This window comes from Bos indicus x Bos taurus, chromosome 29, assembly GCF_003369695.1.
Source record: "Bos indicus x Bos taurus breed Angus x Brahman F1 hybrid chromosome 29, Bos_hybrid_MaternalHap_v2.0, whole genome shotgun sequence".
NCBI classification, from domain to species: Eukaryota; Metazoa; Chordata; class Mammalia; order Artiodactyla; family Bovidae; genus Bos; species Bos indicus x Bos taurus.
Genome location: NC_040104.1, coordinates 33,925,912 through 33,953,593, shown reverse-complemented (window position 1 = coordinate 33,953,593; position 27,682 = coordinate 33,925,912). Strand labels below are relative to the sequence as shown.

The following is a 27,682-nucleotide window of genomic DNA, read 5'->3' as shown; positions in this document are numbered from 1 at the left end:
CATCTCTACTTCTTTTTGCACTTTTCACGTGCGCTGGAGCCACATGCTAAGTTAGCCCCTAATATGCCTCTTCTCCTTTTTTCTGTGAAATGCTTGGCGGAGGATTAATGGTCTCTGGTAACTTTGTGTAACTCCACAACTAAAGCTTTGGTTTAGGAAAATTAGTCCCAGGGGCAGGGCTACCACTGGATTCAGAATCAGACAGACGTGTCTTCAGATTCCGCTCTGGAAGTCCTCCTATAAATCATTTATCTCACTGAGAAAACGGAACCTGATGAGGTTTATGAAGCATTTCCTAGCACACTGGCAAAGAGCAGGTAACTCGCAATATTCTCCTCCCTCCTTCCGGGGTGGGGAGGTCTCTTGAGACCGCTTAGGCCTTGCACCCTAAGAGCCCTGTGGGGAGTTGCTTGGTTTGAGCTACAGCTTTGTAGTTCCCCACCCGCCCCGCCCCCAACTTGAGGAGAAGCTAAACACAGCCGCTGTATGTAATGTTGAATAATCATTGAAATGTTTGCCTGGATGCACTTCCAGACAAATATGTGTGTGGGAAGTGAGGCTTGAAAGTTCGTCTCAATCACCAGAATCTGGGGAAGATGACACAAGCTAAGGGAATTTAAGTGCAAAATAAATTCTCATTTAAATTAAGGAATTTCTTTATTTTAGTCCCACATTCAAAGAAATAAAACTGCATCGTAATGTGGCAAACACAAATAGTTTGTTCTCTGATGACGTTTCAAGTGCCTCCCTTGTGTTTGGCGGTATTCTAGGAGGCCGAGCTACAGAAGGGAAGGAAACAAAGTCTTTCTCTACATTGTTGCAGTTGTTAGGGACATATATGTCTTCCTCTCTGCACCCACAAACCAAGAGGTGGGACTATGTATCCGTATTTTACAGGCATGGGAATTGAGACTCGGGAGATAAACAGTTGACCACTGGGTGGAGTCAAGAACCCAGGTCTACTGTTGCTAGAGTCATTTGCTTCACTGTTATCAAGTGTTATCAACACTTCTGTGGACATCTGGGTCCTTCTCCTTGATCGTGTGAAGCTGCTCCAGTGCAAAGCATAGCAGTTTGTTTAAAGAAGCCTCCAGCCTGGTCGGTCCAGTACTCACTAGTGCTGTCTCCCCACGTGTCACAGTGGACTGCATGGACCCCACGTGTTCGGGCCGAGGCGTCTGCGTGAGAGGCGAGTGCCACTGCTCTGTGGGCTGGGGAGGCACCAACTGCGAGACGCCCAGGGCCACCTGCCTGGACCAGTGTTCAGGCCACGGAACCTTCCTCCCAGACACCGGGCTTTGCAGCTGTGACCCAAGCTGGACTGGACACGACTGTTCTATCGGTAAGTGTGGGGGGAATAAGGCAGCAGCATGGATGGAGAGGGAGGAGGTTTCACTATGACCTGTGCACCTTTCAGTCCTGTTCAGGGCCCTGACCCTGACCTTGGTCATGCAGCGGGTGGTTACCCAAATCCCTGAATGCTTTCTTCTTCCTCTAAACTCCAGCCTCAACACTTCTACTCTTAGCTGAACAGAGGATTCGTCCATCATATCTTCACACCATTCCTTTCATAGCGATGGCCTTGAAAGTCAAAGTGTCTCCCCTTAACCATGTTAGTTACAGTAGATGTGATTCACTGACTTCTCACCTTCACATCACAGAGGCAAGGCCATAGGGAACAGTGTACCTCCCTGAGTCCTGCAGGGATGGGCCTTTGGTTTCACCTCGTCCCAGGATGAAGTCCAGATTCAATATAATATTTAGGGCGCTCAGTGATATGGCCCCCACCTGTCTTTCTGATCAGATCCTCTACGAGACGGGAAGTTCCAGGAGGATAGCAAACATCTCTTACCCCTACATCCCCACAATTCAGCATACCCTTAGCCCACAGCAGCTGCCTGGTAAACACTGATGGATGAATGAATGACACACATGACTGAGTGCACGCTTTGTTGTGGTATTTGGTTCACCCCAGAGTCTACACATGCAAAGTTTAAGGGATAATATGTTAGCACCCTCAGTTTCAGTTCAGTTCAGTTCAGTCGCTCAGTCGTGTCCGACTCTTTGCAACTCCTAAGAATCGCAGCACGCCAGGCTTCCCTGTCCATCACTAACTCCCAGAGTTCACTCAAACTCACGTCCATCAAGTCAGTGATGCCATCCAGCCATCTCAGCCTCTGTCGTCCCCTTCTCCTCCTGCCCCCAATCCCTCCCAGCATCAGAGTCCTTTCCGATGAGTCAACTCTTTGCATGAGGTGGCCAAAGTGCCTGAGTTTCAGCTTTAGCATCAATCTTTCCAGTGAACACCCAGGGCTGATCTCCTTTAGAATGGACTGGTTGGATCTCCTTGCAGTCCAAGGGACTCTCAAGAGTCTTCTCCAACACACAGTTCAAAAGCATCAATTCTCTGGCGCTCAGCTTTCTTCACAGTCCAGCTCTCACATCCTTATATGAACACTGGAAAAACCATAGCCTTGACTAGATGGACCTTTGTTGGCAAAGTAATGTCTCTGCTTTTCAATATGCTATGTAGGTTGGTCATAACTTTCCTTCCAAGGAGTAAGCGTCTTTTAATTTCATGGATGCAGTCACCATCTTCAGTGATTTTGGAGCCCAAAAAAATAAAGTCTGACACTGTTTCCACTGTTTCCTCATCTATTTCCCATGAAGTGATGGGACCTGATGCCATGATCTTAGATTTCTGAATGTTGAGCTTTAAGCCAACTTTTCCACTCTCCTCTTTGACTTTCATCAAGAGGCTTTTTAGTTCCTCTTCACTTTCTGCCATAAGGGTGGTGTCATCTGCATATCTGAGGTTATTGATATTTCTCCTGGCAATCTTGGTTCCAGCTTGTGCTTCTTCCAGCCCAGCGTTTCTCGTGATGTACTCTGCATATGAGTTAAATAAGCAGGGTGACAATATACAGCCTTGACGTACTCCTTTTCCTATTTGGACCCAGTCTGTTGTTCCATGTCCAGTTCTAACTGTTGCTTCCTGACCTGCATATATGTTTCTCAAGAGGCAGGTCAGGTGGTCTGGTATTCCCATCTCTCTCAGAATTTTCCACAGTTTATTGTGATCCACACAGTCAAAGGCTTTGGCATAGTCAATAAAGCAGAAATAGATGTTTTTCTGGAATTCTCTTGCTTTTTCCATGATCCAGCAGATGTTGGCAATTTGATCTCTGGTTCTTCTGCCTTTTCTAAAACCAGCTTGAACATCTGGAAGTTCACAGTTCACATATTGCTGAAGCCTGGCTTGGAGAATTTTGAGCATTGCTTTACTAGCGTGTGAGATGAGTGCAATTGTGCGGTAGTTTGAGCATTCTTTGGCATTGCCTTTCTTTGGGATTGGAATGAAAACTGACCTTTTCCAGTCCTGTGGCCACTGCTGAGTTTTCCAAATTTGCTGGCATACTGAGTGCAGCACTTTCACAGCATCATCTTTCAGGATTTGAAATAGCTCAACTGGAATTCCATCACCTCTACTAGCTTTGTTCGTAGTGATGCTTTCTAAGGCCCACTTGACTTATTTATACTCAAATGATTTAACTGAAATTCACCCCATTGTTTTTAGTCATAGGTATTCTAGATTTGTTAAAGAGTATATCATTACCTTTAATTATCTAGGTAAGAAGTTAGATTGAAGTTAGCTGTGGGTATTGATCAATTTCTTCACCCTAAATCACCTTCCCCACCACACCACACTGTTTAAACAAAGTGAAGGTCAGATCAGCTCATCATCTTGTGTACTAACACTTTTGATAGTGGTCAGGAAAGATGGGTTGACACCTTTGTAAAGATGAGATCCTGTGCAGCATTCAAGCCTTTGGGATACTTGGAGTTCCCTTTCCCCAGTGAATGAAGAACTGATGTTTAAAATGCAATCTAAGGGGCTTCCCAGGTGGCTCAGTGGTAAGGAATTCGCCTGCCAGTCTTAGAGCTACAGCAGTTGTGAGTTCCATCCCTGGGTCAGGAAGATGCCCTAAAGGAGGAAATGGCAACCCACTCTGGAATTCTTGACTGGAGAATCCCAAGGACAGTGGAGCCTGGCAGGCTATAGTCCATAGGGTCGCAAAGCATCAGACATGACTGAAGCGACTCACAGGCATACACACACATGCAATCTAATTTGGACTTTGTTTGCAAAACTCATGTAAAGACATCACAAATGCAGATGCATGGAGTCTTAGGAATAATTCTTTTTATATAGCTCTGTTTATAGCAATATAATGAATGTTCCTCTTACAGCTACACTGGGTTGTATTGTTCATTATATGGCCACAGAGCTAATTTATGATAGAAATATAACCGTCTGTGCATTGTTAATCCCCAGTGAAACTCCACGGCATCTGATGGAGGCAGGTTTAACTTTGAATGAGATCACTAAGGATTCTTTTCGTTGGCCCCTTAGAGGGAGAGAGAAGATCCCACTGAAAAGAACTTGAATACAGCTGTGGGGGCCCGTCTTCCTAAACTCTGTGCCTCCTGCTCCCCACCGCTGGTATCAAGTACAAGGCCTCCAATCTGAGGCATGGAGCTCCGTGTGCTAAGAGGAGTCCCCGAGTCTGACGGCCGTGAGTTCAAACACCGGCCCTTCTGCCTACTGGTTGTAACTTTGGGCAGGTGGCTTCACCCCTGCAAGCTGTAAAATGGGGATAACGAGAGTACCTACCTCGTGGGGTTAGTATTTGGGAAATCATTATTCAGAGGATTATTTAAGGTAATGCATACAAGCACTTAGCACATGATATTGGCTCAGATAAGGTCAGCTATGTTACGGGTATGATTAAAACACGCGGTGGTGAGAGCCCTCGATATTAATGAGGCAAGATGAAATGTGGCCTTTCAGAAACGCGGATGACAGTTTCTAAATCTCTGACCTATAACTGACTAAAACAGTGTCATGATTGCCACGAGGCTGGGGATTTAAAAGATGACTTCAGATTTCCCCTCTTCCCTTGAAGTAGTGATAACAATTTGTTTGTTGAGTGCTTCACAGCATGCCAAGATCACTCTGTCTTTCTCTTTTTCACACACACACACCCCCCCCCCCCTACGGAAGCAGCAATAGCTGGTGAGGCAGAGTAAGGTGTGGTATGGTCCCCATCCTCACACTGAGGCTTAGCAACTTACGTGAGGCGCCCAGCGGGAGCTGGGAGTCCAAGCCCAGCCTGGCCCCTGCTGCCCAGCACCCCACACCGCTTCCCACGGCTGCCACTTCCTGACAGATGCTGGTTTGAAGGCTAGTGAAACTGATGTTGCCAGTGGTTCTCTCTCCCTTCTGTCCCAGCCGTACATGCCTGGGCTCCATCCTGGCTCTGCACATGGTAACTGCCTGACCTTAGCAAGGGACTTGACTTTTTTTTTTTCCTTTGACCATGCTGTGCAGCATGAGGGATCTTATTTCCCTGACCAGGGATCAAACCGGCACGTGCTACAATGGAAGTACAGAGTCTTAAGCAGTGGGCCGCTGGAAAAGGACTTGACATGCCTGTCACTCCCTTAGAAAAGATGGAGATAGTACCATACCTGCCTCGGAGGGCCATGTGGGGATGAAGCTGTGCAGTGCAGGCGCGCACAAGAACAGCGCCTGCAGAGGGGGCACTTCACGCCGCCGCCTCCCTCCCTTCCACCAGCACTTCCACCGAGTGGAAGCTGTTTGAAAACGATGGAGTTTGGGCCCTACAACTAAACAGGGCAGGCCTCACTAAGAGGATGCCCCATGACCGAGGGACTGCCTTCGTTGTGCTCAGGGAGTTGGCCACAGGGCCGTGAATAGGCACTGAACTTTGTTTCAAGGGACCTGGTCCCCCCTAGTTGAGTGGCTTCAGGAAGTCGCTTCACCTCCCTGACCCTAAGTTTCCTTTTAGGTAAATTACCTATGAGCTTATTGTACAGATTAAGTGAGAAAACGCAGGGCAAATGGTTAGCACATGGTTGGCACAACTCAGACCCCCGACAAGGGTAGCTCAAGTCACGCCATTTGTGTTATTTGCAAGGCCACATAGGCACTGCCCGGAGCCCTTCCGTCAGGAGCCGCAGGCCGGGAGACGCATCCTGAAGGACTGGCTCTAGGTGGTGGGGCTGGCAGAAGTGAGCCCCCGCTGTTTGGCCCCCCTAGGAAGGAGAACCCATCTTGTGCCTGAGATGAGTGTCTTGCCTGTTTGGCACAGAGAACAGGATTTAATGAAAGCAGCTTAAATCAACACGCCCTGCACTCAGCAACCAGCCTGTAGTGTAATGTGAGCTGACAAGTTTCCCAGCACTTCAGTTAGGTTTGTGGAAACAGTGAAGTCAGATTTTATACAAGTGTTTACTCAGGCCCCTGGGTTCTCAGCAGCTTGGCTTGCCATTTCATCTCAGAAATTCACCCTTAAATCCTGCCTCATTGCTGTGGTCTTCCCTCCTGACAAACCATATAAGATAACTGTTTAAATCGATCCCTGTGGCCTAGAAGAGCACAAGTTATATGTCCCAGCCCCTACCCCCAACACACCTCCGCCCTGAACTCTGGGCCCAGTGGGACTTCACTGCCTCAGTCTTTGGGAGCAGTTGTTCTGATGGTTGTGGCGATGATGGTGTTGATAGAGGTGTTAGTGGTGGTGATGGTGATGATGGTGTTGATGGAGGTGTTGGTGGTTATGGCAGTGGTTGTGGTGGTGGTGATGGTGATGATGAGGATGGTAATGATGAGGTTAGTGATGATTATGTGATGATGATTCCTACTGCTATTGTGTTACAAATGGGAAAGAGCTGGAGAGAGGAAATGACTTGCTCAGAGTAACTCAGCTAATCCATGGCAGAGTTTGAGTTAAGTGTAGGCCCTCTAAGTCCTCAGCTCTTACGTCAAGCCTTATTTCTATCCAAAGAGGTTTCTTTGCAATTAATCTTGTCTTTTCCCCTGAGAAGCCACAGGATGAAGCATTAATTAAAGAGTCATTGGTTTACTAATGCTCACCATTTACCAGCTGCTGAATTAAGTGCTTTTCAACCATGATTTTGGGTAAGGTTCATAAGAACCCTCTGATGTCAGTGCAGTAGTTCCATTTTCCAGATAAGGAAGCTGAAGCTCAGAACTGAGTTAAATTCCTTACCAGCACCCCCTCATTTGCAAGTGGTACGGTACAGATTCAACCCAGATCCGGCTCCAGGGCCTCTCCTAAGCTCCTCTGTGTGCTGAGAGATGTATTATACATGCGCCTCTCTTGCCAAACCGTCTGCCCTGTGAAGGCAAGGTCTGTGGTTCTCGCTTGTGCACAGCCTGACAGCCAATAGGTTCCAGTGCTTGCTGAATGAGTGACTCATGCAGGGAATTATCAAAGAAGAGTGAGGAGTTTCCTCTCAAGGCTCTGCCCAAGGAGATCCCAGCACACTACCAGCCAGACAGTCTAATCCCTTCGACGAGAGCTCCATCACCACCCCCACCCGCCGACCCCGCCAACACACACACATTACACTCGGCAAGGCTAAAATCAAGTCCCTGAGCCCCTTTTCACTTTCCAGACCTAGCTCACGTTCATCTCACTCATGTGCAGGGCCAGCCAGGCAGAACCCATCCTGGACAAGAATGGCATCATCTGACCTCCTTCCAGCCCTCTTCCCCAGGGAGCGGCCCTGCAGGGCTGGATGCCTCCTCAGCTTTGCATAAAGGGGTACAGTGAGCAGCCCCGCTGAGCAGAAGGACTCCCTCCCTACCCTACCCCACCCCCAAGTGCTTTAGTTGGCTTTTCAGCCTCTTGGCTCAGAGCTGCTTCCTAAAAGGGGAGGAATTTAACCTCTTTTGAGATGGTCCTTGAAATTGGAAAAGCCTACCTTTCTTTCGGAGCCTAACAGCTCCTAAGGAAGATTTCAGGCTCTGCGGCATTTTCCAGAATATCATTTCCGATTCGATCCCTTAAACCCATCACTTGCCCCTTCGCCGGCTCTCCCTCGTGTCTTCCTTCCCCGACACCCCAGCCCAGTCATCTCAGTCCTCAGCCTCATAAATTCATTCCTCATTTCCACTGCTCTGTGGGCTCACTCCAATCTTGTCTTCCATAAATGACTTTTATTTGAGAGGGCCTTCTCGCTACATTTTATTCCTTTGGGTTGCTGGCTCATAGAAGCCGTACATGGCAGAGATTCGGATTGTAAAATGCTCATGCTGGTGGTTTATGATTCTTACCATTTCATTGCAATTGAGTTTCATAGAATAACAGGTGGGGATCTTTTAGAGATTCAGTGGTACGGATTTGGCGGTAGCATGTACACTCAGAAAGAATTGCATGGGATTTGGAGTGGGACCAAGCTAGATTTTTAAGATCCAGCTTATCCAAAGAATATGGCTAATGATACCTGCCTTTCAGGGCTGTTTTTCAAATTAGCTTTAATTTGTATATATAAAAAGCTGGCATGGTGGCTGGCACTCAGTGCTCAATAAATAAAGTATTAATGTATATTTTTAGAATGCATGATTAAAGCTAAATTAGCCAAATAGTCCTTTGACACTAACTGTTGAAGTCTGAGGAAAGTTTATATGCTGAAGGTTTGGAGCCAAACCTTGCTTGGAGTCTATAGGACCTTGAACACCTCTCTTTCTCAGAAGCTTGGTTTCCTTGTGGTTTCTGAAACTGCCTACCCTCGGCTTCCCCCAGCCCCTGCCCGACTCTGATCATCAAGTCTAAACAAGGAGTCGCTAAGATGCCAACACATTTATCCCCAAACCCCAGCACAAGGGCGCCAGGGTGCTAGCATCGGACTCTGCCTAGGGACTGGGCCGAGAGAGGAGCACAGCCCCCGCAGAGCATCCCAGCAGAGCTCCAATGGACGCCCACTGCTGAGAGGCACACTTGTCCGCTCCATCCTCTCGCGGCCCTTCCTGGCCTCCCCGAGTGCTGGGCCTCAAGGATCCGCACTCCTCAGGCCCTGCACTCGTGCTGGGCCTAGGCATCAAGGCTCAGCCTTCCTCAAGCCATTCAGGAGGCAGTACCTAGATATACGGCGTTAAGACCTCTGACCGACATGTGTGCGGCGGGGTTGGGGCACACAAGGGCAGGCATGTGCACCTGGGAAGGTCCTCCCCAAGATGGAGACTTGTAAGCCAGATGGCAGAGGGGACCGAAGCAGGGCTCCTGCTGGCAAATGAGAGGAGGCCTGTGCAGGCAGAGGGAGCAGCCTGTGCAGAAGCACAGACTGGTCCTTCCTCTCCTGACTGGAGACTAGGAGCCCTGGGGGTAGACGGTGAAGTGAGGCCAGAGAGGTAGGCAGGGTCCCATTCACAGAGTCTACTGAATGTCTTGCTGTGAATCTCAGTTTGAAAACTGTTTCAGTTCCCAATGAAGATTTTCCTTGCAGACTCCATGTCAAGACTCTTTCTAGAACTCTGTCAGTGCAACTTAGCCTAGGTCCTACTTCAACTCACAGGGACTTTCTAGAATTCAAATTCAGAGCCTCTGAGTTTCAAATTTCTTCTCTAATACTGTCCTCCCCTACCAAAAAGATAAGCAAAACAGAAAGCATAATTAATAACAATAGTGACCAGATAGATACAGATCAGAAAAGCTCTGTTACCAAATCAAGTCACAGTCAACAGTAAAATAAGCCCAATGCTTAAAAAAAAAAAATAAGCTGAAAGTAGCAACAGAGTTAAAAAAAAACAAATAAAGCTCTAAACATAGCAGTTGCATTAGTGCTAAATTTTGAAAAAGGTAATTCAATTTTATTTACGAGGCAAACTATAATTACGTTTAGATTTGAGGGAACAGAACTTAATTCTTATTAATGACAGAAAGATTGAGTGAAATGCTTTAATGCCAGAGAAATTGTCTTCTGTTCATGGATGGGAGAGAAAATTAGATTCAGTGTTGAGCATTCTCCCCAGTTACAAGTCTCATTTGTGTAGCAGGAATTGTTCCCTCTCTGAGACGCATCAGCTTCTCAGCCTAGAAAGCACAGCACTGACATCCAATTAAACATCCAAAGGAAATGATCGGGCTGGGCTATTTCTGTATAGGTATGTTATAGGAGGGGAAACCCAAGGTTAGAATTTCACCCAAGGAATCGTATCCGTTGAGACTTGACATTTCCCGTGCCCCTTCCCAACAGTCTAAAATTGAAGTTCAGAATAGTAAATATTCAAGAGACTGACAGTGAAGCAGAGAAAGCAGAGGGTATGTTGGAAGGAGGCAGAGAAGAGCCCACCAGTCGTCTGGGAAGTAGTGTGGATGCTGAGACACAAGGAGATGGTCGGTTCCTAAAATTTAACCAAAGACTGGGAAATTGGACCCGAAGAGGTGTGCTGCTAAATACTGCCAGAGGTAAAGGTTGATAAACCGGAAGCTGGCAGCTTAGTAATTTAGTAGAATTTTTCCCAACAGCCCGGGAACATTTTTGTTCACAGTTGGAGCTCTTCAGTATCCAAATATAAGCCCTCCTGAAATTGGGCTTCAGAATTAGGTTTCGGTTTGGATGCCCAAGCTGATAACCTTGTACAGAATCTCTGGCTGTCTTCCTAAATCAAACTGCTGGTATGGTAACTTGTAATTTTAAAATATTGACTATTCTTTGAATGGAAATTTTATTTACATTTTACAGAGCTTCTCCATGTATGTGCTTCATGATTTATTCCAACAACAAATACATAAGCCTCTGACATTGCAGATGGTGTTATTCTCTGGAAACCAGGGTTCAGGGAGCTTGAGTGACTTTCCCAAAGGCACTTTGGAGAAAAAAAGGATTCAGATCCAGACTTCTCTGGGTTCAGAGCCCACGCTTATCCCCTGCATAACTCTGCCATTGGCTGTTACCAAGGTTGACTCAGACGGTAAAGAATCTGCCTGCAATGTAGAAGACCTGGGTTTGATCTCTAGGTCGGGAAGATCCCCTGAAGAAGGAAATGGCAACCCACTCCAGTATTCTTGCCTGGGAAATCCCATGGCCATGGAGACCGTCAGGCTACAGTTTATAGGGTTGCAAAGAGTTGAACATGACTGAGTGACTAACACTTTCTCCTTTCTTCGAAGATTTACACTGATACTGTCTGAGGATCATGTATCAGGTTGACAAGGTGCCACTTCATTTGGTGACACTGTATAAATTGGATCATGACCAGTGCGGACCTGGTGATACTACCGGGGTTCAGGAAAAGAGCAGTTGCTTTCAGCTGGAGTGATCAGGGTGGCTTCTTGGAGGAAGTGAGATTTAAGTTGGGTATGGAGGTTAGATTTGAGTTGACAGAGATGGAAGAAAGGCTAGCACTTTGCAGCAGCCCATTGTGGAAGTAAAGATTTACAGCAGGTACATAGATGAGACAGATCGTGGCTTTTTCTAGGAAAGAGAAGTGGTTTGGAGTAGCTTGCTGCCGCTTTTTTATCACAATATCATGTCTAACTCCTGTGACCCCGTGGACTGCAGCCCGCCAGGCTTCTCTGTTCATCGGACTTCCCGGGCAAGAATACTGGAGTGGGTTGCCATTTGCTTCTCCAGGGGATCTTCCCAACCCAGGGATTGAACCTGCATCTCCTGCATTGGCAGGCAGATTCTTTACCACTGAGCCACCCGGGAAGCTGAAACTTGGAGTAGCTAGCTTAGGATGTTTGTGACAGCAGTGAGAGGAGTCAGAGGTGAGGAAGTTAGCAGGCATCAGATCATGAATGGCCTTGAAAGAGTTTAGATTTCGTCTGTCAGTGGAAGCCACTGGGACGTTCCAGGCAGATCTGCAACACGGTCAGGTTTGGCTTTAGCATGCTTTCTCTAATTTTGGCATGCAGTTGGAGGTGCCTAGGGGATTTCCAGGAGGAGATGATCAGGACAGAGTTAGATGGATGAGCACATGACTGGATGGAGAGGCAGGCCTTCACAAAAGGGTGTCAGGGCTGGAGGTCTCAACACCAGATGTCTCTCAGGTTACCTACTTGGGCCGTTTTACGTGGGCATTGTTTCAGCCCCAGCTAAAAAAAACCACACCCCAGTCACCGTTTTTGGCTTCTCTGCTCTCCAGTCCTGGCTTGTTATCCTTCAGCTAAGTCAGACTATCTGAAGTCCTCCCCTGTGCTAGCTTTAGACTCCCCTAATCAGGAAGCCAGATACCCTCCAATTACGATGAGTAGTGGTGGCTTCCTACTTCCTGTGATAGGTGCTTCACAAAGCTTGAAATTCTGGTCCTGGGAGAATAGATTGGAGACTGCTCTGCACTGACATACTGGAATCCACTTTTCTGCTTGGTTTGAGAGCTTCCCGAGCTCCCTGAGTGAGGTGAAAGGCCATGTGGTCTCCAAGGCTCGTTAGCTTCCTGCCATCTAGACCTGAGGAGCCGAGGTGCGGCTTGGAGCCGCTCTGCCTCTGCTGTGACAGGCACAGGAGAGTGACTTGGCTTTGGCCTCAATGTCAAAAGGAGACTAATTACTGTGAAGGAGTCCGACGCCCTTTTCCTGTGCCTCCCTCCCTTCTGGCTGCTTCCTGAAACCTGCACTGAGACTTAAAAAGCCATCTGCCCAATTTTGTGGGGGAGGGAAAGAGGGAGAGAGATGCTATATTTAAGCCAAGTCATTGAAAATGCAGGGATTTCTGGCCTGTGGAAGAGAAGGTTAAATTGTAGCCTACTGTGTGCCAGGCATGGTGGCCAGCTTTCTGCCCATTTATACACCTAGATAGACTTGAGTTCCTTGAAGTAATTTAATACCATTTCTGAATCCCCAGCATCGAAGGATGCCTGTCACATAGTAGATGCTCAATATATTTTCAGTTTTCAGATTCTGTCTTTACTGCTGTCTTAGAAATGACAAAAAATAAGACTTAGCTATGTGCAATGTTTGTTTCCCAGCACTGGGAAGTATCAGAGCTGGCTTTTATACCCAGCTTGCCTAAATCAAGGCCTCTGTCCTATGCAAAATCACAGGGCCTTGAATTGTTACGTGGAGTACCCTGCCTCAGGGCACTGGAGCCTGATGGATGCAGTCTAAGGATACATTTTCTATATGAGACTCAGTGTGGGATGCAGAGACTAATCTGATGATGGGAGGGTTCTGGAGGTAAGACAGGTAGACTGATAACCCTGATAAAGAAAGGTTTGCATAGAGTGCTTTGGGAAGGCAGGAGATGAAGCCCCTTCCAGTTGGGAAATGGGAAGGCGGCTTCAAGGAAGAGGTAGCCTTGGAACCCGGTTCAACATGTGAAGACTGGGGGAAAGGAGCACCTGGACCATGAAAGCAGCCTGTCCAGAGGCACAGAGGAGAGGCCACAGAGGGCTGAGCCCACCCCCTCTTTTAGGCATTTGTCTGGCTGGCCCCATACCTGAGCATTTCCTAAGGCAGCCATCAAGCTCTTGCTCAAGTACCAGCCTACATGTCACTCTGCACTTCTGTATTTGGCCCATGTTGTCCACAGGATGGTTAGAGGATCTCTAAGATGCCTTCTCCTTCCAAGGAGTAAGCGTCTTTTAATTTCATGGCTGCAATCATCATCTGCAGTGATTTTGCTATGCTATGCCAAGTCACTTCAGTCGTGTCCGACTCTGTGCGACCCCAGAGATGGCAGCCCACTAGGCTCCCCCGTCCCTGGGATTCTCCAGGCAAGGACACTGGAGTGGGTTGCCATTTCCTTCTCCAATGCGTGAAAGTGAAAAGTGAAAGGGAGCCCCCCAAAAATAAGTCTGACACTGTTTCCACTGTTGCCCCATCTATTTGCCATAAAGTGATGGGACCAGATGCCATGATCTTAGTTTTCCAAATGTTGAGCTTTAAGCCAACTTTTTCACTCTCCTCTTTCACTTTCATCAAGAGGCTTTTTAGTTCTTCTTCATTTTCTGCCATAAGGGTGGTATCATCTGCATATCTGAAGTTATTGATATTTCTCCCCGCAATCTTGATTCCAGCTTGTGCTTCTTCCAGCCCAGCGTTTCTCATGATGTACTCTGCATGTAAGTTAAATAAGCAAGGTGACAATATACAGCCTTGACGTACTCCTTTTCCTATTTGGAACCAGTCTGTTGTTCCATGTCCAGTTCTAACTGTTGCTTCCTGACCTGCATATAGGTTTCTCAAGAGGCAGGTCAGGTGGTCTGGTATTCCCATCTCTTTCAGAATTTTCCACAGTTTATTGTGATCCACACAGTCAAAGGCTTTGGCATAGTCAATAAAACAGAAATAGATGTTTTTGAACTGTGGTGTTGGAGAAGACTCTTGAGAGTCCCTTGAACTGCAAGGAGATCCAACCAGTCCATTCTAAAGGAGATCAGCCCTGGGATTTCTTTGGAAGGAATGATGTGAAAGCTGAAACTCCAGTACTTTGGCCACCTCATTCGAAGAGTTGACTCATTGGAAAAGACTCTGATGCTGGGAGGGATTGGGGGCAGGAGGAGAAGGGGACGACAGAGGCTGAGGTGGCTGGATGGCATCACTGACTCGATGGACATGAGTTTGAGTGAACTCCGGGAGATGATGATGGACAGGGAGGCCTGGCATGCTGCGATTCACGGGGTCGCAAAGAGTCGGACATGACTGAGCGACTGAACTGAACTGAACTGAAGATGCCTTCTCATGCTCTGACCGTGAAAACCGCCCTTCTAAGTTTTCCTCCTCTTTTTCTCTCTTACCCCTAAACCCCCCTGAAGGCAATTCCCTGGCCACGTCCAAGCCACTTCTTGCCCAGCATCTCCTGGCTCACCCTCCTTCCCGTCTGTTTCCCCCTTGGTCCTTCATCTCCAGCTGCCTTCTTCCATCACTCTCAGCTCCCCATGTCTGCACCTGTCTTCCACATCCCCCTAGCAAAACCCAGGGTTAGTCCAGCTACTCACTGTCCCTGATCTTATGGCCAGGCCTCAGAGCGCTGCAACCCAAATCACATCGTGCTCACGCTCTTTAGCCTCTCCTGAGCCCTTCCAGCTGCAGTTCATCCTGTACTTTGTGAGTTCTTGTGCTCAGTCCCCAAGGGGCTCTTTCAAATGTCCATATCTCTCCATCAGCATCCTGCTCAGTGGAGGGTCCTCCTTCACTGAGAATCCCGAGGCCATGGATTAAGGCTCTCTCATCATCCTTGCCTGTGCCCCACACAGGTCTCTTTTGCTCACCTCTCCCGAGGGCACGAGGCACAGGAAGCCTGTCCTCCTGATTAGGCTCCACGTCCAGTCCTCTCCAGTTCTTGAGAGGCACCTCAGTTGCTCACACCCTCCACTTGCTTTCCCCAGTATCTTCAAACTTCACCCCCTTCCCCTGGCTCTTCTAGAACGTAAACATAAAATAGTTGCCATATTCAGAACTTGCCTGTAGCTCAGACGGTGAAGAATCTGCCTGCAATGCAGGAGACCCGGGTTCGATCCCTGGGTCAGGAAGATCCTCTGGAGGAGGGAATGGCAGTCCTCTCCAGTATTCTTATCTGGAGAATCCCATGGACAGAGGATCCTGGCAGACTACAGTCCATGGGGTTGCAAAGTCAGACACGACTGAGCAACTAACACTACTGCTGCTCTGCAAAAGGTGTGCGTGACATTAGGCGCATTACATGATGTTCGTTTCAGTCCCACTTGAGCGTGAGATGTTGGTGTCTCTATTTTGCGGATGAGAAAGCTGAGGCACAGAAAGTTGGAGTAACTTGCCCATGTCACACAATAGATGGATGGGTGGATAGGTGAACGGATGGATGGATGGAAGATGGATGGATGAATGGGCAGTTAGATGGCCTGTTGACTGAATAGCTGATTGGATGATGGGTAGATGGACAGTTGGATGGGCTAATGGACAGGCAGATAGATGAATGGAGGTTGAAAAGACAGATAGAGAGACAAACGAAAGGAAGAGTACTGAACACAATGTAAACATTGAGTCAGGGTGAAAAAGGAGACTCAGATTCTGATTTCAGAGATTCGCTAGTCTAGCTAGGGTGATGATATAATACATAATTAATAAGGACATATGTCACATTACATCTGAGGTTTTACCTAAACCAGATCCCGCTGCTTACAGACCAAAAGAGTTGTGTTAATCATAGTCACCTTTCATTCTAGCTAACTGCCTCTGAGCAAGTCACTTAATTTCTCCAAGCTGTTTGCTCAGTGATGATAAGGGAGTACAAATATAACTGCAGGGGTGTTGTGAGAATTTAGTGAGATGCTATTTGTGTGCCATCAACAGTGGTTCTATAATTTGCCCTTATTTTTTGCCCCAAATGCTGTTTAGTGTGGGGACACACTTAAAGTATCCAAGGACTTCATGAGAAATTCCCTAAGGAATTTTCAAGGACCAGGATTTCAGACAAATTCCCCAAACTGTGCACTAACCCAGATGAGCTAGTGATGCAACGGAAAGTCCTAGTGGAAACCATTTAAAATTCAGTTCAGTTCAGTTCATCTCAGTCGCTCAGTCATGTCCAGCTCTCTGCGACCCCATGGACTGCAGCACGCCAGGCCTCCCTGTCCATCACCAACTCCCAGAGCTTGCTCAAACTCATGTCCATCGAGTCAGTGATGCCATTTAAAATTATTTAACGCTTACTAAAATTTCTTGAGATCACTCTAAGAAACTCAGATCCTAAGCAGAATAGAACAGTTCTCGCTATTATCCCTTTTAATGCCACATACAGACTTATTACAGTCTTCCCGAGAGGTCACAGCTCTACTTTCACATCCCTGGAATTTAAAGACAGCTTCACCTACATCTGTTCCTTGCTCAGGAAGAAGGCGCACAGATCATTGCATGAGGTCCCCTCTATCTCCCACTTTTGTCAATTTTGAGCATCTTTCCAAGTGGAAGAAATTTTACAGGAAAATTATATATAAGTCTCTCCCTTTGGAGGAAAGACACAGTCTCCCTTGCCAGTTATTTTAATGAAGAGGATTGTAAAGTAAATCCAGACAAATTAAAACATAGCTGTGATAGGTCCCAGGCTTTGTCCAGGTTCATATGGGGATTAACATTTAATGAGAGGAGCCTGGGGCAGCCTTTCTCTCATGTATACAGTTTGGAGCACAGTTAACCAACAGCCAAACCATATATATTTCCCAACCTCTTCATCATGTGTCCACCTGCTTCTGCATCATAGAAAGGGGATGGGTGTGGGCATTGGTGTGAAGGAAGATGTGAGTGAGCGTGTAAAAACTGAGACACTTTAAGGTTGCAAGCTCCAGTCGGATGTTGGAGAAGATAAGTTTCTAAGTTAAATACAAAGGAGACTGAACCCCTGTGTGACTATATTTAACCAAGTAAATTTGATACAATATGGTGCTGAGGTAGAGTTGAGCCAACTGATATAACATCTCTTCCATGAGTTTTTTTTTTTTTTTTATTCATCTGTTCTTTCAGCAAATATTTATTGAAAGCACATGCTGTGCCAGGTCTGGTGCCTGCTGCCAGGGACCGAAGATTGAATAAATGCTAGAGCCTGCTGGCAGGCGGGCTTCCAGTCTAAAGAGGAGATAGACACAGATGCCAGTGAGGCAGGGCACAGGCCAGGTGGGGAAGGGGAGGTGCTCTGGGTGTGGCTTTTCCCAGCAGAAAAGCTAAGGTGTTCTTGGGCCTGACCTGGTTTGTCCCCAAGGCCCTGCACAGTTGAGTCAAGAGCTTTACAGACTTGGAATGAGAACTTTGGGACAGTTAGGGATTTCCACCTGATTTCAAGAGGAAGCCGAGTGACACGCATAGATGGTTTTGAAGGCTGTTTTGTCTTGGCTGGCGGTGCTGTGCTGTGTAACTTCACACCCAAAGTTTGAGGCCCCTGCTAGAGACTGGTTTGCTGTTGAGGGAGGTGCACCCCTTCCAGGCGACTCAGAGCTGACTGATACTGGGTGTCTGGTTGACTTTGTTCAATCGCTAAGTCATATCTGACTGTTTGCAACTCCATGGACTGCAGCTCACCAGGCTCCTTTGTCCCTCACTGTCTCCCAAAGTTTACTGAGATTCATGTCCATTGAGTCAGTGACACTATCTCACCATCTCATTCTCTGCCATCTTCTTCTCCTCCTGCCTTCAATCTTTCCCAGCATCAAGGTCTTTTCCAATGAGTCAGCTCTTCACATCAGGTGGCCAAAGTATTAGAGCTTCAGCTTCAGCATCAGTCCTTCCAATGAATATTCAGGACTGATTTCCTTTAGGATGGACTGGTTTGATCGCCTCGCTGTCCAAGGGACTCTCAAGAGTCTTCTCCAGCACCCCAAATCAAAAGCATCAATTTTTCAGTACTCAGCCTTCTTTATGGTCCGACTCTCACAATTGTACATGACTACTGGAAAAACAGGACACCTTTGGGTCCCCATCAGTCAGTTGTGTGCATAACAGAATGTACATGGCACAGTTTACAGAGCACATGTCATAACAAGTTACACATTTGCCCTTTCCTTCCATTATCACTCACTCAGTAGGGGACCATTACTGCTCTCCCCATTTAGGGGGAGATATATGATGCATAGAGATTAAGCAGTTCTCCCAAGGACTCCACGAGAACCCAAGGAGACTGGGCAGCCGAAGTCTGAACCCAAGTCTACTCTGTGGATTGTGTACCCTATAGTACATCAAAGGATTCCACCAGGCCCCAGTCTTCCAGCATTTTGTCAGAAAGTACTGATGTGAATCACGTGACTGTCCCCTAGCCTTTATCACATGCTTGCTTGTGTCAGATACGTTACATAAGTCAGAATTCACATCTGAACCGCATTGCACCACACCCCGTTTCCTTTCTTATATGAATATGTGTGTGCGGTTTATATCCTGACTGTGTGCCAGGCTCCACGCTAGAAGCTTCACTTCCATTCATCTTAACTCATTTAACTGCATTAGGTTACACGCATCTGCCATGCTAGGATGTCACTTCTTAGAGTCAGGAAAGAGCCGTGTCTGTCATGCTCACCATGGGATCCCCCAGTGCCCGCTGGGAGCAAAGAAATTCGGCAAACAAGTCTCTGCAGTAGTCAGTGTCATCCACAGTTTACAACTGAGGAAACTTGAGCTGTAGGAGCTCTGACCGGACGTTCACAGAGTGCCACTTACATTATGTAAAAGGTGCAGGAGAGCTCAAAGCACATTCTTTCGCATCATTCTGTTTGGTTTTCACCAACCACTCCGGGAAGTTACATCTGCTTTAATGCCAAAGCAGAATCGAAAAAGGAAAAACAAAGCAGTTCCTTTTATTTCAAGGAGAAAAAAATAATAATAATTGAGGAATATAAAAGCATAACAACGGGCCTGCCTCTTGTGGCTGAACGAGAAAGTAGTCTCAGGCTTCCGCTCCCTCCACGAGGCAGCGCGTCTCCTGCACTCAGGCGGGAAGTGCATCTTCAGAAGAGAACCTCAGACCGACAGACTGTGTTGCACCCCATAAACATCACGGTCACCCCGTTCAGGCCCCTTCCATTAAAATGTGCAAGAGCTCACAGCCCAGCTTGTAAAAGGACTGATGGAGGGGTACCCAGCCACCAGGCAACCTCAGCTTCGTGCCAGGGCAGCATGTCTCGTGTAAACTGGTGGTAAACGGATGTTTACCATTTTGTTTGGAGGGACAGCCCTGCGGTCTCTAGAGGAGAAAAGTAGGCTCGACTGATGGGGGAAACTCTGTGTAAAGAATCTCATTGCATTTCACACACAGCCAGGGTCGGTCTGACCTGAAACATAATGAAGGATAAGCAACAAGACCAGAAACAGGGGCACATCTTCTGGAAGAACCAGAAGGTTCGCTTGGAGGAGAGCCCGCCCCTGTCCAGTCTGGGACCACATCTGTGAAACGTCTGTCCTGCAGTGGTGTGCTGAGGATTGTCAGAATGAGGCGAAAGGACCAGAGAACACTCGACCTTGTCGAATCCCTTATGTGCTCTGGGTCTCAGGAGCCTCACCTCTTGGAAGGATAATAGCCAAGTGTTCACACAGCATTGCTGTGATAGTTAATTGAGGAACTGTACGTGAAAAGGGCTTTGTGAACTGTGAAACCTGATTTAAGTGCTACGGTATTAAGCAGAAGTGACTTTCCCCCACATTATCTCATTTGATCTAACACCAGGCCTATAAGATTGGTGAAGTGGGAGTTATTTATCCTCATTTTACAGAAATGAAATCGAGATTTAGTGAACTGCGTAACTGGCACCTTGAAGATTACCCCGCCAGTAAGGGACAAAGCCAAGAACAGATCCCGAATCTGTCTGATCCTAAGATCCAGGATTCTTTATTCATTGCACATAAGCAGAAAGGTGCCGAAGTGAGTAACAGCTGTAAATCACTCAGATGATCGTAGCAATCAGTTTGTGCTTTCTCTGCTCAGCGATCTCCTGGGGGCAGAGACTGTGTCCTATCAAGCTCTGTGTTCCTAGCACCAGGCACAGTCTCTGGCACAAAGCAGGCAGGCGTGGACTAAATCAGGATAAACTGTACATCAGTTTATCAGGGCTGTGTCCCCTCTGGAGTGGGTGCTGTCACCATTCCCATTTTGCAGAGGAAGGAAGTGAAGCTCAGAGCAATTGAATCTGCTGTCTAAGATTCCACAGTGGGCAGAACCAAGCTTTGGAGTCATACCTGATCCCAAGTCTTTAGGTCTTTCATGCACACTGCCTCCAGGTTAATTAGTAAAAGAATGAACTAACCAATAGTGAGGACCTGAAGTGAGACCCTCAAATGCTGGGGAAGACCTGCCTCTTCTGCTCTCAACCCTGTGACCTCCAAGTGCCCCACGACCCCCAGCACCGAGACTATGAACCTCAAGTGCCCCACGGCCCCCAACACCAAGGCTCTGGCCCATGCAGTCTGTCCTCTCCAGGCTCACACCTCAGTGAATAGAAGCGTTGTTTGCAGCTTAGTTTCACACCATAAACTGCCGCCTGGGAGATGCGCTAAGTAAACCCAAATGAAGGCTAAGCTGACCTTCCCTCAAGCTCTCAGGTGGAGGTCTCAGGTGGAGGTCTCTGAGTACGGGCCCGCCTCCAGAGGCACCTGGGTGGATGTCCTTGTAGCGCTGTGCCGTAGGGCTAGAAATTTCAGACTCGAGACATGGGGAGGCCCAGGGACCCGAGACTGTTGGTCTTCATCTTAAGGGAAGTCCAGCACGCTGTCCATGGGAGCGAGAAGGGAAGGAAGCTTGAAGAACACCTTGAGAAATCCCCCTTCCTGGAGGGCTGCTGGCTGTCCTGACACTGCTCCACAGCCGCACCCTCACTCAGGGAGTTTTCACAGCAGACAGACAGGCCTGGACTGACTGACAGCCAGGCTGAGCAGGGTGTACCTGAATTGTTTTATATTCTTTGGCACCAGTAACCACAGGCACTCATGGATTTGTTATCCAACAAACCTTAATTAAGGGTCTTTCTGTGCCAAGAACCATGCTGGGTATCAGGCCCAGAGGCGATCAGAATTCATCCAGCCTCAGGGTGTCCTGTGTCTGACTGTGACACACACAGAAATGGAAGAGCAGTCTACCATGTCATCTGGAAAGGCATCGAAGCAAGACAGCCGCTGCTGGGTGAATCGTGGGCGACTTCTCAGAGGAGGAGGGGCCCAGCCCTGGGGATGGATGATGCTGTGCAACATGGAGGATGTTTACATCGGAGACTCCCAGGTCTCAGTTGCCATCTGGTTCCCCCTGCAGTTGATGAGGGAGCTGACACCCAGAGATGACAGGTGACCTCCCCAAGGTCACGCAGCAGATCAGTGGCTGAGCAGGCATGAACCTTGCAAACCCAGTCCTTGGACATCCAGTGACATCCATCACTGTCCTGAGAAATCTTTTTTGAGTTAGTGATCTTGCCACACCATTTCTCATTATCCACTTCTACTGGCCCTGATGGGCAGTAGAAATGCTGAGAGGCAGCATCACCAGCAAAGTCAAGGAACCTGACCAGGGTCACAGAGCTTCTGCTCCTGAACCTGGCGTAGAGACCAAATCCCCTGGCTCCAGGTCAGGGCTCTTTCCTCACATTTCCCAGCAGCCTCTCTCTCCTCTGGGTAGCCAAGAAACCTGGCGTGGTACCGTAGGCACGCCCTCCCTGTCTAGCTAGTTTGCTGGCCAAGATGTCAGGTGTAGGAACACCTCAGATACGGACACTCTTACTATTGTTTTCTTTTTTTAACTCTTGGGTATTTTTCAGTTCAGTTCGGTCACTCAGTCATGTCCAATTCTCTGCAACCCCATGGACTGCAGCACACCAGGCTTCCCTGTCCATCACCAACTCCCAGAGCTTGCTCAGACTCACGTCCATCGAGTCAGTAATGCCATCCAACCATCTCATCCTCTGTTGTCCCCTTCTCCTCCTGCCTTCAATCTTTCCCAGTACCAGGGTCTTTTCCAGTGTGTCAGCTCTTCACATCAGGTGGCCAAAGTATTGGAGTTTCGGCTTCAGCATCAGTCCTTCCAGTGAATATTCAGGACTGATTTGCTTTAGGATGGACTGGTTTGATCTCCTTGCAGTCCAAGGGATTCTCAAGAGTCTTCTCCAACACCACAGTTCAAAAGCATCAATTCTTCGGCACTCAACTTTGCTTATGGTCTAGCTCTCACATGCATACATGACTACTGGAAAAACCATAGCTTTGACTAGACAGACCTTTGTCAGTAATGTCTCTGCTTCTTAATATGTTGTCTAGATTGGTCATAGCTTTTCTTCCAAGGAGCAGGCATCTTTTAATTTCATGGCTGCAGTCACCATCTGCAGTGATTTTGGAGCCCAAGAAGTTAAAGTCTCTCATTGTTTCCATTGTTTCCCCATCTATTTGCCATGAAGTGATGGGAACAGATGCCATAATCTTCATTTTTGAATGTTGAATTTTAAGCCAGCTTTTTCACTCTCCTTTTCACTTGAACATTTTAGCCATTGCCTCGTAGATTAAGATGAAAGTTCTGAGCCTCTGAGATCTAATTTTATTTTCTTTCCTTTTTCAAAAGTGCTTAAACTGTTAGTAACTTTGAAATCAGAAGTACAGCTTGGAAGGGGTAATAGGCAAATGCAACTTGATGTGGGTGTCAATCAGTCTAATTGGAAAGAAATTTAAGGTGTTGGGATTTTCTTTTGAAGAACATTGGGCCACAAGGCACAGAATCTAATTAGAGTCTCCATTCACAGCCCTGGCCAAGAGCATCAAGGGCCCCAGTTGTTCAACCGGTTTCCTAAAAAGCAGTTGTTTTCAGAGCCTCCACAGCCTCTGCCTGCATAACCGTGAAGATGTCACTGGCCCCAAGCCCGAGGGGCTTGTGAATCAGGTCGTGTGTGTGTGTGTTGCACTATCTCACAATCGGGCCTTTGTGAAGGGCTGGGCAACTCCACTCTGGCTGTGAAGTACCCCCACCCCCAAGCCAGTATTGCTTTGAATGGGAAAGGCCATTTCGATGGCACTTGGAGTTGGGGTGAACCCATGAGCAAGAGGACAAAGCATAAACCCAGCAAAAGCCCAGAACAGCCACCCAGAATTACCCCCATGGGGTGCTGGAGGGCCAACCTCCCTTTCATCCCATCTCAGTTAGAGTCAAGGCTGGAGTGAAACACAAGCCCAGAACCCCTCACACACCCCAGCCAAACCCACAAGCACTTGACTTGGCAATCAGGGACTCATCCTCGCTTTGTTTTCACACGTAACTGGGTTTTAATTAAATCTGACTTTCCCGTCACATCTGTTCCAAAGGCCGGTCCCTTTTGGAAGCGGCAAGCACAAAAGTGGGGACAGGCTGGCCACCGGGAAAAGCAAAGAGAGGAGAGGCCTGCAAGCCATCCTGTTTTGATGAGGAGGGGGGCTGGGGACAGGCCTCCGCAGGGAGAATTATTCTTTCAGGGGGTCCTTGTCCGCAGGGATTAGCCCTGAGCCTTTGGAACCCTGACAGCTCATGGAGCCCTGCGGAGGGGAGCCGAGTGTGACCCTTGTTCCCCAGAAAAGCTTGCTCAGTGCCTGTTTTCTCTCCCCCCGCCCCACAGAGATCTGTGCTGCCGACTGCGGGGGCCATGGCGTCTGCGTGGGGGGCACGTGCCGCTGCGAGGACGGCTGGATGGGGGCGGCCTGCGACCAGCGCGCCTGCCACCCGCGCTGCGCGGAGCACGGAACCTGCCGTGACGGCAAGTGCGAGTGCAGCCCGGGCTGGAACGGCGAGCACTGCACCATCGGTACGCGGGCCGGGCCGGGCCTCCCCGGGGGCTGCACGCTGCCTGCGTCTGCCGGGCACTCTGGGGGGCCCCCATTGCATGCGGGAGCTGGGCCGAAAGTCCTTTCATCCGACGACATTATGGTCGGCGTGTCCTAGACAGCAGTTGGATTTGAATTCACAGTCGGGGGATTCAGAACCTTTTCCCTCCCAACCTGCATTTCCTGGGTCTCAACCAGCTGGTAGCATACCTTGAGGCTCGCCCTGCCCAGGCCAAATGGATGACCGCTTTGTGTTACGGAGCTGGGGTTGAAGAATGAGGCAGATGACTCTACCACTGAGCAACTGTGAGCAAGGTCTAAGTGTCTCTGGGAGCCTCAGTTTGCTCACCTATGAAATGGGGGCAAGCATGCACGTAAAGAGCTTAGCACAGGCTGGCACATCGTACTGCTTATTACATGTAGCCCATTCAATCAAATTTATGGTCTGGTTGGGAGGTCTTGGTTCTAGCACTGACCCCTCCCCACCACGGCCTCCTAGGCCTGTACTCCCAGAGAGGCCTGGAGTCCTGGAGGAAGCTTCCCGCAGGTCCCAGGCCACATCTGCAGCCCATTAGGCCTGGGGTCCTCCCCCTCACTCCTGTCCTCGGCTTCCGTCCTGTCTGCCTTTGTCTCCTTTCCCCTCTCCAGGGGGTTCCTCAGCACCAGCCCCTGCTGAAGCAGCACTGTTTGCAGCTTTTAAAACAAGCTGATCACTCCATTCCCTTCTTTCTGCCTTTCCTGCTGGTTTTGTTGATTTTAAACACAGCCAGACGTTTGCTTGGTTTATTATCCTGGAATGAACACTCACCAAAACGTCTTTATTGAATCAACTGGTTTGTGTATGTATGTTTCAACTTCTTCCCCTTCCATGTTTTTTTTTTTGTGTGTGTGTGTGTGTTTTTTTTTTAAAGAAAGGATCTGTGATCAGATGGTGAGCACATGGCTTTAGGAGGCAGGACGCTGGCTGCCTCTCCAGCTCTGAAAGTCCCCTCCTGAGTCTTACAGAAACTGGGAGGCAAGCCCCAAAGATTTTGAGGGATGAAGGAATTTTGAACAAATGGAGCTCCCTCTTATTTCATGGTTTTTTTTTTTTTTTTTTTTTTTTACAGCTTCATTCCTTCTGTTTTATAGCCTGAAATTAGTTTTTATTGATCATGTCTGCCCCCACCCCATCGTTCTGTTTATAAATGGGTCTGGAATGCCTTATACTTATTAACATCAATAATAATGGCTTCTGATATTTGAGTATTTACAGTGTGGCCAGTTCTGTGCTAAGGGCTTTGACTGCATCATTTCATACACCCAGCCGTCACCCCATGCAGGCACGTGTATTATCCCCTTCTTTCAGGGACCCGAGGCCTACAGTCACTTAACCGTTAAGAAGTAGAATGGGAACTTGAGGCTTGGTTTTCTGAGCCACAGTGAAAGCCTGGGTTTTTTGCAGAGGCCTCCAGCTCTTGTCCTTCCCAGAGGCTGGGGCCCTCCTGTTCCAGTGGCGCTCAGAGTCCCACGGTTAGTTTGCCAGCCAGTGCTCTTACCAGCGCGCAAAGCTGCTCCCACCACCGCCAGCAGCCCGGCCTGCTTTTCCATAGCAGAATGTGCCGCGCTACCACCCTATGCGCCTCTGGGTGGCTTCTTTCTGTCAGAGTCATCCTATCTCATGATAGCCCTGGACACCCCCTGAAAGAGAAGCGGCCCGAGTCACTCAGGAGGGCCGCCCGCTTCTTTAAACTCGGCTCCCCCTTCACCTTCGCTTTTCTGCATGACTAAGGACAGGCTGACCTCTTAGGCTCCCAGCCCAGAACGGGACCCGTGCTTATTAAAACCAAAATCAGAGCCCAGAAAGACCCTTCTGTTTTCTCTCACTTGCTTACAGAGTCCTCAGCTCACCCCACCAAGTTGCACAGGGTTTATGGATGTCAGACTTTTATAAGATTAAAGTATCTCATCTGAGTCAAATGACGAGGGATTTGGGGAAAGTCTCCCCTCGTCCAGTCACAGGTGATTCATGGCAGGGCTTGGGGGCAAGCGGTGCTCTGTCTAGCGTCTCGTGGATGATCATCAGCCCGCCTTGAAGAGCATCCCTTTGTTTGGATGCCAAGAAGTCAAAGCAGGCCCTCCCATCTCCCCTGCACACCCGGCTGTCACTCTGTAAGAGCAAATTCCACCTTGGGATTGCAGATGCTGTTTCCCCTCCAGATAAGAAATACATCAAGGTAAAAGTGCACACGATTCAAGAGGAAGGTTGACAGTCATAAATACCAGAAAATGTCACAGGACATTGAAGAAGCAATGGGCTAGTCATAGTGGCTCAGATGAAAGGACTTTGGCCCGGAATTCTATTACCTGTCATTGTGTGGTGAGCGTTTCCTTTGTCCCTGTCTTGTCTCCCCGCATGGCAGCTTGCCCTCTGTGCGTCTCGCCTGTGGCCAGCTGCATTCCTGCCAGAAACTCAACACCGTAGTGCCAAAGGAACCCTCCAGTAACCTTGTCGGTAGAAGGGAAGGGGCTGCGAGATACAAAGGAGGGAAACAATGGTGGTGCCTTCTTTTTTCTTTTCAGAACAGAAATGAGAAGGAGAAGCCTCTCTTTAATCTTTAATGGCAGCAAGAAGCACTTTCTTCTATTTCTAGGGAACTACACTCCCTGTGAGGATCATTTAGGAAAAGCAAAAACTTACTGCTGCGAAGTTAGAAATTCAAAATGTTAAATTTTCTCTTGTAATCAGGCTTCCTTATTATATGAGGGTTGATTATAGTTCAGCTAGTTCCTATGTTACAATGTGGTTTTGTCTTATACAAGAGAAAATGCCAGAACCCACAATGCTGATTCAGACACCTCCATGCAGTGGGCGCCAGAGAGAGCAGAGCTGTTTATTTGCACACCCCTGCCTTCCATAAACAGGAAAGAATGACTTGATTATCTAATAACCAGCGTAAAAGAGTTTAGACAAGCCTGAACTCCTTGTGACAAGTCCCCAGCATAAGAACCTTCTTAACCCAGTGACATTTCCCAGAGTAGATTATATAGCAGGAATTAAGTATCTCCTTTTGGAGATCTGGGTACACCTTTTCTTTTATGGAAACTACTAGATTTTTTTTTAATAAAATAGATTAGTTTCAGAATGAAAGGAAATTTGGCAGTGGCATCCTCTTTAATGACTATATTCTTGTCAGAAAACAAGAATATTTTGAATCTTAATTCTTTATGTTAGGAATTATCCATCTCTTTGCATCTTCAAGAAAGGTCTTGGTGAAGAAGCACCGTGGGCAGACCGCATGGTCGCTGGGGGCTTCAGTTTCTCCATCTACAAATCACAGATCTCAGGATGCAGGGGGCTGGGGGAGGCCTGCAGGGACACTGATATTCCAGCCCCTCCTCCACTGCCCACAGACCTACACATCCAGCATCACCTGCTCCTAAAAATAAAAAGAGGTATTTTCCTTTTCACTCTCACTTACTTGTTTCTAACACACCCTAGTGTAAAGGGAACCCAGTTTCCCTAGTCCAGAAGTTAAGGTAGGATGCGACATGGATTCATTTCTCAAGTATGTGGTCAAGACAGAGTCATCAAAAACATATTTTTGGACATCTTTTCCAAGAATTTTATGGATCTTTTAAGTCTGGGGCTT

The 27,682-nt window shown here is 47.9% G+C and overlaps 1 protein-coding gene across 11 annotated transcripts in view; it reads left to right on the top strand.

The window, feature by feature from the left end:
* TENM4 (teneurin transmembrane protein 4) overlaps positions 1–27,682 on the top strand; it is a 1,822,236-nt gene that overhangs the window by 1,663,701 nt on the left and 130,853 nt on the right. For all 11 annotated transcript variants that reach the window (XM_027532088.1, XM_027532098.1, XM_027532094.1 and 8 more), the window contains 2 exons: positions 1,142–1,342; positions 23,846–24,031. In XM_027532088.1, coding sequence (XP_027387889.1) covers positions 1,142–1,342; positions 23,846–24,031 — 387 coding nt within the window. The remainder of the gene's footprint in view (positions 1–1,141; positions 1,343–23,845; positions 24,032–27,682) is intronic.